The 15,852-nt window shown below is 33.9% G+C and overlaps 1 protein-coding gene across 2 annotated transcripts; it reads left to right on the top strand.

Moving 5' to 3' along the window:
• Positions 1–895: 895 nt before the first annotated feature.
• On the top strand, positions 896–14,485 carry alx1 (ALX homeobox 1). 2 transcript variants are annotated; one of them, XM_055173904.2, is made up of 7 exons: positions 896–914; positions 1,131–1,251; positions 5,015–5,144; positions 9,111–9,326; positions 10,114–10,406; positions 10,724–10,852; positions 13,134–14,485. In XM_055173904.2, exons 2-7 carry the CDS (start codon positions 1,246–1,248, stop codon positions 13,470–13,472), a joined length of 1,113 nt encoding a protein of 370 aa, XP_055029879.2. In that variant the 5' UTR covers positions 896–914; positions 1,131–1,245; the 3' UTR covers positions 13,473–14,485. The 2 variants fall into 2 exon arrangements, with proteins under 2 accessions (XP_055029879.2, XP_055029880.1); XM_055173905.2 differs by lacking the exon at positions 9,111–9,326 and having other exon boundaries at positions 13,134–14,484.
• Positions 14,486–15,852: the final 1,367 nt, after the last annotated feature.

The following is a 15,852-nucleotide window of genomic DNA, read 5'->3' as shown; positions in this document are numbered from 1 at the left end:
TCGTGTGCAGCCCTTGGGGAGGAGTTAATCGCTTGACATTTTTAGTGGATTTTCAATTAACCCATGACAACTGTAACCCATAAACCTTGTCTGCTCTTGACTTTCTGGCAAAACCATGAAAATGACTTAAATAAATGGCTCATTAGTTCCAGCACTTGGCCGTCAGAAGTCGTTATCAATTCTTGCTAGTCTCTGCCGAGAGCGTGTGTTTATTTTAAATTAGGTCTTTTTGGTATTGACACTGTCTATAAATGTTTCTACTTAACAACACATTTGGTTTATTTATTGCGCGGTAGAAGTAACATGTGTTAACCTATAGCATGCTATTATTATGCTGTTATTCAGCCATCCAAATAAACGTTTTACTTGCTTTTTACGTGCTGCATTACAGGCTAGGAAAATGTTAAATGTTTTTATGTTTCTTGTTTGCATCTCTTGTTGCATATTAGGACTTTTCTGGCAAACAATTGAACTTAATGTTTATAATGTTTATTCTTGTATTAAAAATAATTGTATATTTTTGGATGATTTATGTCTTGGTTTGTGTCAAGTGCAGTTCATCAAGTAAAAAATGAAGTTCACAATGCACTGAAAGCAGAGGAACCACTATTTAACAAGGAGAGAACCTACCAGAGGCGCCACGAGCACGCAGTTCATCCTCACACAAATGCTGCAGTCTTAGGACGGTAATATGCTCTTCACCCTTTAGTTTTGGGAAATTCTGACCAAGACAAAAATTATCTAATTACTAATAATACTGATGCATGATAGTGTTGACCCGTAAATTATTGTACTCTATATACATATAGGCTATGGTTTAAATGCATTGTTAACCTGTTCAATGATTTTCTAGGAATCATTTCCTGCCTGAGATTGACCATGAAATTCGTAATGGTGGGAGAGTACAGCTTGTGGTAAGGTTATTTGGCTTTTCTGTACTTAAACCCTTACGCAAAAATAATGACAAAACACTTTGCTTTTTAATTATTTCTTTATTTAAATGTATTAAATCACTCTATTAAAGTGATACTTGTAAATATTTATAAGAATATAATTGTTTTCTATAACTGCTATTGTGTATGTGAGGTGTGTGTATATATGTGATTTTTTGTGTACTTATATTTTCTTAGGCCAGTGCTGGCAGCAGGGGTGGTGTAGATTCAGGAGCTAAGTTTTGTGTGGACTCCGTTGGTGTCTCTCCACCTCTTAACAAACAAACTCGGGCACGGAGACATTCAACTGAACATGCAAGTGAGTCTCAAAAAAGTTTTATAAAAAATATTTTGATAATTACCACCATGAATAATTTCATATGCAAAGAGTTTTTGTTATTATTTACATATTGTGTAAAATTACTGCTTATGCAGACCATTTGCTTTTAAAGCTTATTATATTTCAAGTATCGATTGAATGATAGAAGAAAGGTTATGAAGTACAAAAACTTCCTATTAACATTAAAAACATGTGTTTCCATATCTTTGCCCTCAGTGTTGATAATATCACACAAGCCACAGAAAGCAACAAACAATACTCCCCTTCCCATTGTAATTAATACAAATCAGCATGTTTTTTCAATGTAATTTTTGCCCAATATTTAGATTTCCCTCTGACCACTGTTTATAAGTTATTAAATGTTAAAAACGCAATTATTAAAAAATAAAACAGTGGGCTTCACACATTATTGCGAATTCAAATCATATCAGTCAGGTGCCAAATCAAAAACTGCACTGCAAAGAGGGTGACACTGTGTGTGACATAAATTATACAATTAATATATTTCATGGTAATCATGGTACATCAAGATAACAGGCAATTTGTGTGTGCTTAAATGGTCTTTGCTTATGAATATGTGTACTGTATATGCAGGTATGCATTAACATATTTACATGCATGTAACAATATGCATGTGCGTATAATTGTATGCGTCCGCATAAGCTTAGCACACAGATGATAGGGTCGATTAGGGGACAAGGCAAATAATCTTTTTTTCAGCAGGACATGGTCAGCGAGACCTTTGGCAGCTCACTGAATAAGTTCAAGCTCTGTCACACACACTACCTTGCCGTGACAATGATGCTAGTGATTGACATAAGCAGGGCTTAGCACATTGAAAACAGTGATACAGGAATGAAGGCTTTCACTGTTTCTCTAATGAAGCTAAATTGGAGTCTGATGATGATTTGAAAATTAAATCCACGAGGATACTGACAGGCTCACAGACTGACTGAGTGACATACTGTCCAAATAACTTTAGTCTCTCTTTAAGAGATATATTTATAGGTGATTTATACATATATTATACAAATACATTTTAATGTATGTTTATCAGATCACAGCTTTTATCATGCATATTTGTTCCAAGATTTATTTCAAGATCATTCATTTTATGGTCTGCATGCATAATTTATTATTGTTGGGTATTGCTTTGAATCCACGAGTCAAGTTTTTTTTATGACATTTCTGACTTATTTTTGACATATAGACGGTTTCAGCAGTAACAACATAAACAAGCGGCTGTCGCGATCCGCACGTAGCTTCCGGTAAACTCCGCTAAGAATAAATAACAACAAATTTCTTTAAACGTAGTTTATTTATATAACAAGCACAAAAACAACACATAGATTACCTAGGAAACAAAAACATTTGTTATTTTCGACGAGGCATTTGTTCAAGAGATCAGTTTAGCAACTAGTCAGACCATTAAAAAAACGAAACCGGAAGTAAGGTTCGGATCCAGACATGTATCACGTGCGTCCGATGAAACCGTCTATACTCTTAGATCGAGAGAGAGAGAGAGAGAGGGAGAGAGAGAGAGAGAGAGAGAGAGAGAGAGAGAGAGAGAGAGAGAGAGAGAGAGAGGGACAGTGAAAGAGAAATTAACCATTTAATTTATACAATTTGTATTTTCCAATTAATGTAATATTGTCAATTTATGCTAAAAATGTTAAATATTAAAAGGATTTATAAAATGCTAGTCATAAAAATATGAGAAAGTATTTTACATTTGACTCGTTTTTCTTTTACAGTTTTTTCATTTTATTTTATATATAATTATATAAGCATATAAGATCACTCAATTTATGGTCTGCATGCATAATTTATTATTGTTGGGTATTGCTTTGACTGCATGAGGCAAGTTTTTTTTTTTGACATTTCTGAATTTTTTCCTGACATATACTCTTGGCTTGATAGATGGAGAGAGAAACAGAGAGAGAAATTAGCCATTTAATTTATTCAATTTCCAATTTTAATGTCATTTTGTCAATTTACAGTATGCTAAAAATTTAAATTATTAAAAGGATTCATAAAATGCTAGCCATAAAAAATATGAGAAAGTATTTTCCATTTGACTCGTTTTTTTTTTTTTACAATTTTTTACATTTTATTTTATATATAATAATATAAATATATATGTAGAAATTAAACTGCGAATAAAAAAGTCTATTAGGAAGTCTATTTTCACTGATATCATAAAATTATAACTATTATGGCTAGAAATATTAATGTATTAATGTTAATAGTTCGGAAAAAAAATTATTCCCATAGTACACTGTAAAAAATTCTGTAGAAATTACAGTATTACTGGGTATTACTGGCAATGAGCTGCCAGTAACTTACTGTAGATTTTACATTTATGTTATTTACTGGCAACAGTTTGTTCAAAGTTAAATGAACATGAAACATTTTCAGTCTTTATCTTCTACAGTAAGTTACTGGCAACCAGCTGCATAATTACAGCAAATTTTTTACAGTATTAGCTTGTCTGTTGTTTATCAACTAATATAATATTTCGTTTCCCAGTACACTGTAAAAAATTTTCTGTAATTATGCAGCTGGTTGCCAGTAACTTACTGTAGAAGACAAGGACTAAAAATGTTTCATGTTCATTTAACTTTGAACAAACTGTTGCCAGTAAATAACATAAATGTAAAATCTACAGTAAGTTACTGGCAGCTGGTTGCCAGTAATACCCATTAATACTGTAATTTCTACAGAAATTTTTTACAGTGTACCTTACAGGCCTTGTCATTTAAATTGAATCATTGTGAGTCATTAAGTCACAGGCCCGAAGTTGACGGGCTTAGTTGTACGTTCAATTTCGAAACAAAATCCACAAGTAGTACTTCGCTTTAATGCAACAAGATACCCTCTGCTTACTGGGGCACAGCCTGTTTAGGGAGCCATAAACGTTTTCATTATGTGTGTTGAGGAAATCCCGGTGCCTCATTTTTGCCCCCTTTCAAAGGTAATGGGAACAAAATGGCTGAAAACAATTTGTTTGGTCACAGCGGTTAAGCGAGTGTGTGGCCGTTTTATTAAGTATCGACCCGCAGAACTCGAGCAACAACATGCGTCTCTTTTAATATAAACGTTTGGGGTTTGAAGTGTAATTAATATCCATCAGAGGCAGACATTACAATTTTCTAAGCTTACCCTGCAGAGGCAAAGACTAACAAACAACAAAGACTACTTTTGTCAAAACATAATGTTTATAAAATTTTTTGAATTTATAATGCACTCGGAAAGAGAAAAGGCTTTCTGTCCAGCACTAATTTGATTTGTTATGAAATAAAAATGATCAATCATTTTCTGAATGCAGCAATATACCATATTGTAAAATTGTAGTTTGCGTATGGTGCACAGCAGAGTCTATCAAGATCCCCCCCGTCTTTCTGACTTGCTGTGAATGACTCCTTTCCGAGTGTAGCCGTGGCTTTAACACGTGGAAAGGATCAGGCACAGAAAAAAGCTTGCTTTGTTCTCTGTGTTTAAAAAAACTGTGCTTAACTCACTCTGGAATAGACAAGTTGGATGGACCATATAGCATCGGATAAGGATTATGATTCCCTGCTGGGATATCTATACCAACAATACTAATATACCATGGCACTATTATGTGTGCATGTTCACATTCGTCCATAAGCTTTGACAAGCAGATACAAACTTCAGTCAAAGTATTTTATTTATTTATCCATGTACATTAGCATTGAAATATTGTTTGTTGTCTTAACAGAAACAGAAGTCCCATCACCCGACAGAGTCAGTTCAGCTCCGGTCCGAAAAGAACGCATCTCATTTCGGGACATCCCAGTCCGGAATAGCGGAGGTTGGGGTGGAGGAAAGAAGAGGACTCATCTTAACAAGTAAAAAGACAACTATCAGCTTGTGCACTGAGATAATATTGATCCAGTTCGTTCTTTTATTTTCACCTTCATATTTGTGGCCATGTATACGTCCAGGGTGTGATGGATGCCTTGTTGATGTAAGCCCTTAACAAGACTTACAATGCACATTTGATCTCAAGTGAAATTCCTTTCAGCTGCTGTTTTTACTAAAATCCAGCTTCCTCTCCTTCAAATGAATTAGAGGCAATGGATGAGATATAGCCCAAATATCTGCAGGCAGTCACAGGATACGTTTTGCTTTCAAGTATCACTCCATTTAACGTAAGCACTGCGAGTCATGGAATGGGTGGAAACCATTTAAAAATGACATGCTTAATATGCGGACAATGACAGCCAATAGAAATCAGCTCATTCCTGTTTTAATTCGCTTTGGGGGTTTTTGTCCTTTGCTTGTATTGAGAATTTTCTTTGTTTAAAAAAAATTAAAATACATTAATGACGGTATTACTTCAAAGATGAACATTTATTTTCTTGAATTTTCCATCACAAACATTCTTTTGTAACTTATAAGCACAATTCTGATATTTACGCAAACATGTGTTTTTCTTAGCGTTAGTATCAGATATAGCGATAGCTGAGTTTGTATATTTTAATTTGGACATCAAAAGCTGACTTTTCACAAACAGTGGTTGGAAAGGAACTTTTTTGGCACAAGCTTCGAGCTGTTTTTATGCCTAGAAATGATCAAATAAAAAAATTCTTATTAGTGGGAGTTTTGGCAGCGTGTATAGGCAGGCCATAGGTCTCCGACTCATAATGCAAAGACCCTGGCTGAACTCGGTGTAGCCTACTGTAAACGTGCGTGTTAAAATATATGAACATTGAAATAGGATCAAATTTGAACATTCTCAACAGTACGATTACAGACAAACAGATAGACGTGCCTTGTTAGATTAACATTACGTTTCCAAGTTTCCACTTTTGCTAAAGCTCAAAAAAGCAAACTTAGTTCACAGAGTGAATGCCAGTGGGTAATTCGTGCCAGTTGTTACCCACAGCAAACCACGAGAGATTATCTTGCCAGCATGAGCTGATCTGTGCAGGGTTAGAAAGACCTTTTAGAGGTCTATAAAACCTATTGGTTTGTTTATGTTTGTAATAGACTACGTTGTATTTAACTACCCAGGAACACATTATAAAGTAAGAAAGTTTGCATTGACTAAATTCTTCACACTAAAGTGAATAGGCTTTTCAAACCAGATTTCATTCAGAAAGCGTGTGCATCTCGCCTGACCCGAGCAGCTCTATCTCAGCAGCTGCCTGTGGCCAAACCGTTTATTATGATTTTAATTACTTAAGTGACTGCAAAGGCGTACACATACAAACCCAGATGACACGCTCACGCTAACCTCTGACCTTTACCAGAGATTCATTCTGTCTATAGTACATACAGTAAGAGAGATATAGTGAGAGACGATAAACAAAACATAGTTTTCCAAACAGTGTATGTGAACAAACAAATTTACATTAAACAATGGTTTGAAAATTCCCAGTGACAGAAGAGGCTTCTTGGGGAGTGTAGCGAGTAATTTTTATCAAGTGACTCTGTTGCACTGTGGTAGTGTAACGGATACGACATGAGTGACCCGGGTTTGATTCCCCTTCGAGGCAATATATTTTTTAAAACTAGGTTACAGTAAGGGTATTATACTGTTAAATGGAACTACGGTAAAGGCATCATACTGTAAAAAACATGTACAGTTATGATACTGTAATGGGGCAGTTAGTTACCACATATATACCATAAAAAGTCTAACAGTGTATATTATTCACAAATGTGGAAAAGCATGTTTTTTTTTTGGCAGCTAAGGGAATGATCTTGTGTGACAGTTTAATATGACCCTGCCTGTGAAAACCCAGCTAAAGTCATTTTTTTGTAATTTTCTGTTTCATATATATAAAATTATAATTTAAAGAACATTTTCTGAAAATTTAACTTTAATGATTGAAATCAAACTTTGATACTTATCTCATAATTAGGTTATGAGACTTTAGTCTGGTTTTCACAGGCAGGGTCACAAATGTTTAATTAATGTAAACTTTAATTTTCACACATCCACGTTTTATTTGATAAGATTTCGAGATGATGTATGTTCTTAACTGAGTAAAATTAGGCCATAAGTCAACTTTTTTCCCCAGACAAAATTTCAACAAACCACACAGAATTTCTCACATTTTCCCCTCAGCAAGGAGCCCAAGTATAAGGTCATTTCAGACCCTTAATAAGAAACCCCCCTGCTACTTAAGAGCACTCCTATTTATTTTCATTTTTTCAGGAGTGGCACCATCAAGCCCCTAGCATTGAAAGTGACCCTTAGATATGACTAGCCTGGCAGGTGGTATGAATTGCTGGCAGAGAGGAGAGAGCATCTCTATGTGATCTTTGGAGTGAGGGTGGTATCGGATGACGCCTTTCCTGTTTTAAATAAACGTTCAGGTGGTCTCAAAATCATTTTTGGTGCTTATCTTATATTCTGCTTTAAAAAAAAATGGGAAATGGTGATCGGCCTCGTGCTCGCGGACCGCGGTGCATGTGTAATTCACTGTCGGGAGTTAATAAAAGTGTTATTACCCGCGTGTGAAATTGCGGTTATAGCCTATCCGTCCATGCGGGTTATAGTTTGTCAACAGAAAAGTTAATAATAAAATAACTAAAAGTACCGGAATAAAGAATTTGACCCTGTCTGTGAAATCAAAGCTAAAGTCTCATAATCTAATTTAGAGCAATAAAGGTTTTTTCCTCATTGATTTCACATTGATTTCAATCTTTCGTCAATATTAAAGAGATCAAGGTTATATTTTCACATTATGTTCTTTACATTATTTAAGATGATTTTATAAAGAAGAGACTAAATCACAAAAATGACTTAAGACAGACTGGGTCACATATTAGTTTTTTTATTAATATTAATTTGTTTAAGGCCCGTTTTAGGGCGCTTGTAAGGTTAAAATGAATGCTTTGTTAAAACTATTCCACCTAATAAAAAATCGTAAAACTCTGAATTAAACATGCTTATAGGATTTAAATGTGCAATAATCTAAAGAGTAGTTTTTAGAAGTGTTAAAACTTATTTCCCGACTATAACTATTCAGGTAACTGTTTCTTTTCAACGAAATAGTGAGTTGATATGATTTGTCTCGTGATGGATATGTAACGGTTTTTAATTTTATTAGATCTGTGTATATATTGTGCAGGAAGATATGCAGTTATATAACATATTTATTTCATGTTTTATAACCAATCTCTGTAAAACTGTAAAGTTCGCGGTGATCAAAGTAAATTTAAACTCTTACTGGATCGGAATATTTATAACGGATTATTTTCCATATAATTTTTACTACATGCTATATAACAAAACAATTAATAATAACCTGTCAAAATATAAAGTACTATTAACAAATAATGGTATTTTGTTGAATTAACTTTTTACTAACTTTTTTTAGGGGTTTACGTTTGTTATTCAAACTTTAGGAAAATAAAAAGTTTTGCTTTTAAGATGTTTGAACTTTTAAGACATTTGAACTTATTTTTAAACTAACTTAATAAACTCTTTATTGTTAAGTGTTAATATTTTATATATAACTATAACTTTCACAAGCGCACATTAAGCACTCTGATTAATCTGTAAAATAATATCTCAAATACGTTAAAAGCGAAAGCAGATGACAATGTTTTATTTCGGCTCAGTTTCATTAATCTTATTTATTGTTAAAGTTGGCGTGGGTGGAGTTTCACCTTCTCCATATTAAGAAGTTGGGTGGATGCTTGAAGCTCCCTCAGTATGCAGTATAAAGAGTGGCTCTCGGTCTCTTTAAGACAAGACAAATTAACGGATTGTGAAAATAATTGGCTCCATTGCTTACATTTTTGACATCACTGAAACATTAATGGTGTCCTTTGATGCGCTTTATGCTTGACACGAGGCCAGAGGACCATGATGGAATATTTGAGCGACAAGTTTGCATTGAAAAGTCAAGCGATAAAAGGCAGCGATTACTACATGGACCAAGTCATGGAGACTTTAGACAATGTGCAGTACTACAACAAGACATCACCGAAATGCGTTCAGGCCTTCACAATGCAGAATAATGATCAACACAACACGATGGACAGGTCATCTCCATGTGACAACCAAAACAGTAAGTGTGCCCTTTTTAAAAAATAAATGTTTCGTGTGACAGAATAAATATTTCTAGTAGCCAAATAATAAAATAAATAGCTAAACGTTTATATGCAGCCGTTTATAAATAAAATGTTATTTAGTTTTCTGCTTTGCCTCTTTCAATAAATTGTATAAATTGTAAGTCGATAAATATAAGTGTGTTTTATCGTTGGCTATTTGTTTAACTCGCTCAAAGTTAGGCTAGTGTAGAGCAATATGTGATGTTAAAAATGTTAAATGCTCCCTCATTTGCAAGTCGATTTGGATACAAACGTAAGCTAAATTAATAAATGTAAATATGAAATGTCAGATTATAGTTGAAGTTATAAATGTGTATGAATATTTATGACTTATAGACCTATAGTTAAATTTAGATATATAGTATATAATTCGCTTTGATTTTAAACGTGTTTGCCCTTAAAATTTAAAATTATTATAACAAAAGTTCTTTTGTAGGCTAAAACATTATACTTGTTTGTCACATTACATTTGATTACATTTTAATTCACAAGCCATTCACCAGAAATATATAATAAGGCACACATCAGTGATTCATGTTCATTAAAAGACGACTATGCAAATATACGTGTGCCAAAACTTTTTTTCTACGAAATGTATATAAAACGTTGTGAATTTTATCTCTAAAAGGTTTTCGTCTTTGGTAATGGTATTAATGAAAATTAATGAAATTGTTACCATTATATTAGATATATGTTAAGGTACAAGCAAGAGGTATATAATATCTATGATAATTCTCACTGTAGACGTGAATTACTGCGCTCCCAAAACCGAGGACAGCGCTCTTCACCCCATGGAAAACTGCTGCAATATCCGAGGCTCACCGGCCACAACCGGACCAGAGAAAAACGACTTGGACGAGATCGGTGAAAAATGCGACAGTAATGTGTCGAGCAGCAAAAAGAGACGGCATCGCACAACATTCACGAGTGCTCAACTCGAAGAACTAGAGAAAGTCTTTCAGAAAACTCATTATCCAGATGTGTATGTGAGAGAACAGCTGGCCATGAGAACTGAACTCACCGAGGCTCGAGTACAGGTAGGCCGAAATAAAACTCAATATGTGTCCATAATCTTTGTTTCTCATTCACGTGATTAAAATATAGGCCACTATGTGGCTTTTTGTTTTACAGTATCCTTAGTTGTCATAAGCCTTTTCGTATAGCGTAATAACATATCATTATGCATTTGTGTTTGCTACAGGAAAAGTTTCTAACACTGGTCACGATTTATAAACTGCACATAGTCACATCATTAATTGTGGCTTTGCAATCACAACCCAACTGACAAACAACAAATGATAAGTCCCCTTACTCATTTAAAGTCTTCTTTTATAAAAACGCCTTTTCTTTGCAGGTGTGGTTTCAGAACAGAAGAGCTAAATGGAGGAAAAGAGAAAGATACGGACAGATTCAGCAGGCCAAAAGTCATTTCGCAGCGACGTACGACATTTCAATGCTTCCCAGGACAGACAGCTACTCACAGGTATCAGATGTTTATTCGATTTTATTTATATATATCTAATGTGGCTTAACCTATTTGGTAAAGGTCATTGGTTCGATCCATGGATCACACATATTATTAATATGTCTCATAATGATATAGCATCATAATAATTGCCAAATACATACATTTTAATAAAAATGAGTGAGAGATATAATTTTATTATAAACATTATTTTTTATTCTTGCCAGCCAAACGCAAATTTAGACTACACTTTGATGCTTGCAAATTTTTTTAAATGTGTTAAATGAGAATATTATAAGTGCTACTGCAAAAAATATGTAATCAAAATGTCTTGACAACATGTTTTTACATGACTTCAAATGATCAAATATGGTAAACATTTGTAACTGTTTAATCTAATAGCAACTTATCACTAAACTCTTAAAAATAAAGGTACTGCACAATGCCATAGAAGAACTATTTTTGGTTAAATGGAAGAATGCTTTAAAAAATTGCTGTGGTTATGCAGCTGTTTGCCAGTAACTTACTGTAGATTTAGATGTATTTTATTTACAGGCAACCGTTTGTTCAAAGTTAAACGAACATTAAACATTAACAAGTATTTCTCTTTAAAGAATAAAACTACATTGTAAAAATACTTTGCTTCCTTAAAATTTTTTGTTAAATCAACTCAGATTTACAAGTCATGTCAACAGAGATGAGTTGTCACAACTTATAAAATATAGTTGAGAAAAGTCAACTTAATTTTATAAGTTATTACAACTCACCTGCAGTTATAACAACTCATCTCTAGTCAAGATAAATAATAGTAAGTTGTAATGACTTGTAAATCCGAGTTGATTCAACAAAACATTTTGAGGCAGCAAAGTATTTTTACAGTGTATAAAATAACATCCTCATGCAAAGCATTCTGGAATCCTCATCAACATTTTTCTGTTTTTTTTTGAGGCTTTTATTTTAGTTTTATTGGATAAAGACAAAGACTTGTTAACGTTTAATTTTCATTTATTTTTGAACAAACTGTTGCCAGTAAATAACATAAATTTAAATCTATGGTAAGTTAGCAAACAGCTGCCTGTAATACTGAAATTTCTACAGATTTAAAAAAAAAACTTTGTTTAATAAAATGTTCTTTGTGGTGAAAAACGATTATTCAGATTAATCGTTTAAATTATTCAGAAGAAGGTGAGAAAGAAATAATTATTTAAAGAATCTGTTTTTTCAATGAGCCTAAAATGGTCCTTTTATATATATGGCATTGCTGTGAAGTACCTTTTATTTTTAAAAGTGAAGTCAAGATTTAAAATAGTGAGCTGAAACAGCCAATTCAGTTACACTTAAAAATTAAAGGCAGATAAAATATCGTATGGTATATATTAGATATTTTAAAAGATAATTTGAGGTGTCAGGGCAATGTAAATAAATATAGCATATATATAAATATATAATGTAAGACTCTGAGCGGTCACATTTCTGCATACACATTCACAAATAAATTTGGTCATCATTGCTTTAAGCCTATTGACTGGTGTGGCCAAAAGTAAAGCCGCAAAAGAAGTCACGGTAACTGACAAAAGTTGTTGCGAGAGAGGAGATGAAGATTAAGATGACACCGCGGGACCTCAATTTCCTTTATCCGAGTGTAGATTCCACAGGGCTTGTATTTTTCACCCATGTGTTTTTCATAGTCACATAAAAAATCTTTGCCTTAATATGAGATTTTGGCAGGTCCTTATTACACTGGGCATGCTAAAGAGAGCTAGGGTGCTAACCAAGACTGGAGGGCTTGTGTTTAGACCCACGATGTGTACAGTACAGTCAACTTTATGATTTTTGTGGTGAACATAAATGCGTTTTTGTGGTCTACAGGGTTTGTTTTTAAAAGGCTCGTCTGGATTTCCTTTAAAGTCTTGGACATAAATGCCACTTTATTTTAATTTAGACTGAGGTCATATCTGATATGATGTCACTTGTTTAGCAGGAAAAAAAATCCCAGGCAGACTAAAGTAGATTTTAAAATTGAAGAAGCTTTCGAATCTAGATCTGTGTACTGTACAGTATAAGAATTTCCAAACATTCAGACTTTTTTATTTTTTAACGTCTTTCTATGATTTCCTTCTCATGTGGAAGACTGTTGGGTCTTTTCATTCCTTTTTAAATTTTAATCTAGACATAGGCTATGCTTAAATATCTAGACACTACTTTTCTCCATGGTTTAAATCTCATTAGCATTTGGTATGATTTATGTATACAGATACAGACTTTCTTTAATCTTACATCACCTTTCCATATCCCACAGATTCCCAACAACTTGTGGACGGGCCCTGCTCCGGGGAGCTCTGTAGTCTCTTCCTGCATGATCCCACGAGGGTCCCCTCCATGTGTGACGTCCCCCTATCCCCACTCACCCCGAGCCAGTGAACACGGTTACGTGGGATTCCCCAATCACCAGCAAAATCAGTTTGGAGTTAATCATGTGTCCCTTAACAACTTCTTTGCCGATTCGCTTCTGGCTCCTTCACCAAACAGTCATGCCGCGTTTGAGACCAAACCGGAGTTTGAAAGGCGCTCCTCCAGCATTGCTGTATTGCGGATGAAGGCTAAGGAACACGCAGCCAACATATCTTGGGCTATGTGAACTCTGAATTTATTTTTTAAAATGCTGATCTAAATGACTTCCCAAATAAAGACTCTCACTTTTTAGCTAAGAGTCAGAGGCTGGCCCGAGGAGAAACAAAACAATGTGTTAAATATTAATTCTCTTTCTTGTTGTTTTAAAAAAGATGTCAGCAATAATATACTTGAAACAACAAAGATACCAGCAATTATCATAGACTATGCATTCATTCTGAAAAAGTTTGAGCTTTCTGTCCTTTCAAAGTGAAGTTCAAAAAACCCTTAAACTCTTAATAATACAGCAATTTTAATCATTTTGTCGTAGGAGCTCTTGTTGTGAATATGAGAAGCGCATAGCTCAACAGTGTTATGCTCTCATGACTTACAGAGATATTGTGACTGACATACTAAAACTATGTCTGTGCTTTGCAGCAAAGCTGTATAATGCTCTTTAGCTGTGGATAGTCTGCACTGTGCCACATGCGTATGATAATTTATGGTAATAAAAGTTCATTCAAGATTTTCAAAAGTGTACTTATTGTATTTACTTTTGGATACAAAGCTATTATAGACCACACTCATGCAAGATTTAAATTGCAATAGTGTTATAGAAAAATGATATCATATCAACACGTATTTTTATGTTACTTTAACTTAACAAATTAAGTTAAACAATTTCAACTTGTTTTTCTAAGTTACTGTTTGCCGACTTATCACAAGTAAAAAAAATGTAATTGACTTGCATAACCGAATGCTGCATTTATTTTACAGTTATTCAGTTATCATAAATACCAACACAATCTCATGGCAATTCATGCGTATTTTACGAGGTGACTAATTCGTGCAAATTTCTTAACAAGCAATACTAATCATTTAAGCATCAATATCAGCCTTGGCTTGTTGGGCTCGGATCTACTCTTTGTGTTATTTATGACCTCATTTAAAGACAATAAAGAAACATAATGATTTCTCCTTGGAGAAGAGCACAATTATGACAAATTGTCCCATTTAGTCATCTGTTTAAGGCTTTTGGCAAATAAATAACATCTTGAAAAATCTATGCTGTTTCATTGTTGCATTAAAATGTGATCATATGCTGAATATAAACACTGATTTATATTAATAAAAATAATATGGTTTTCTGCAAAAATAAACCACAGCGTAAAAATAAAATGAATTATTTCATGATCATTATCAGATTTTAAAGAAGCATTTTTACTTGTATGAGTAAAAAACAAATACTTGCAAGAAAATATAATCTGAAATCATTTTAAATGATTGTAAAACAAATGGAGCGTTACAGTTTAAAACTATACACACTTGTACAAGTGTAAATCTACAAAACTTATAGCTACTCTTAACATATGAATGTCTTATTTATAAATATCCTCTTAAAGGATTAGTCCATTTTCTTAAAAAAAAAAAAAATCCAGATAATTTACTCACCACCACGTCATCCAAAATGCCGATGTCTTTCTTTGTTCAGTCGAGAAGAAACTATGCTTCTTGAGGAAAACATTCCAGGATTTTTCTCATTTTAATGGACTTTAATGGACCTCAACACTTAACAGTTTTAATGCAATTTAAAATCTAAACAAACTCAAACGAGGCATAAGTGCGAAATGATTGTCATTTTTTGCGAGAAAAATAAAAAATATGCACTTTTAAGCCACAACTTCCCTTCTTCCTCCGGCTGTGTGACGAGCCAGCGCGACCTCACGTAATTGCGTAATGCCGTAGAAAGGTCACGTGTTACATATATGAAACGCACATTTGCGGACCATTTTAAACAATAAACTGACACAAAGAAAAATTTTTAAAAATTAATTTGTATCATTCAACATACAACAACATCGGAACGGTCCTCTTTCTCCACACTTGTAAACACTGGGGCGTAGTTTCGCATACGTCATCTGAGACCGCTTAACGTGATGACGTATTACGTGAGGTCACGCTGCCGCGTCACAGGACCGGAGAAAGATGAGAAGTTTTGGTCCAAAAGCGCAGATTTTTTCTTTTTCTTGCCAAAAATGACAATCGTCTCGCCAGACAAGACCCTTACGCCTCGCCCGGGATCGCCCAGAGTCCTTTGAAACTGCAACTCCAAACTGCATTAAAATTGTTAAGTATTGGGGTCCATTAAAGTCCTTTAAAATGAGAAAAATCCAGGAATGTTTTTCTCAAAAAACACAAATTCTTCCCGACTGAACAAAGAAAGACACCAACATTTTGGATGACATGATGGTGAGTAAATTATCTGGATTTTTTTAAGAAAATGGACTAATCCTTTAAATATCTCAGTTAACCAATTTAATGGAAGCTTATATTGTGTGACTTGAAATGCTTTTGCATCGACTGTTAAGAAAGTAAACATTATTTCATTTATTTATCTATTATTTATT

This window comes from Misgurnus anguillicaudatus, chromosome 15 (genome assembly GCF_027580225.2).
Source record: "Misgurnus anguillicaudatus chromosome 15, ASM2758022v2, whole genome shotgun sequence".
Lineage (NCBI taxonomy): Eukaryota > Metazoa > Chordata > Actinopteri > Cypriniformes > Cobitidae > Misgurnus > Misgurnus anguillicaudatus.
The sequence above is the reverse complement of the archived record's forward strand: the minus strand, read 5'-3'. Positions and strand labels throughout refer to the sequence as shown.

What these genes read in the sequence shown, in the direction of transcription:
- alx1 (XM_055173904.2), top strand. An exon ending in AAGAGGACTCATCTTAACAA is followed by an intron (nt 5,145 to 9,110) that starts GTAAAAAGACAA and finishes GCTTGACACGAG; the next exon opens with GCCAGAGGACCATGATGGAA. An exon ending in TCACCGAGGCTCGAGTACAG is followed by an intron (nt 10,407 to 10,723) that starts GTAGGCCGAAAT and finishes TTTTCTTTGCAG; the next exon opens with GTGTGGTTTCAGAACAGAAG.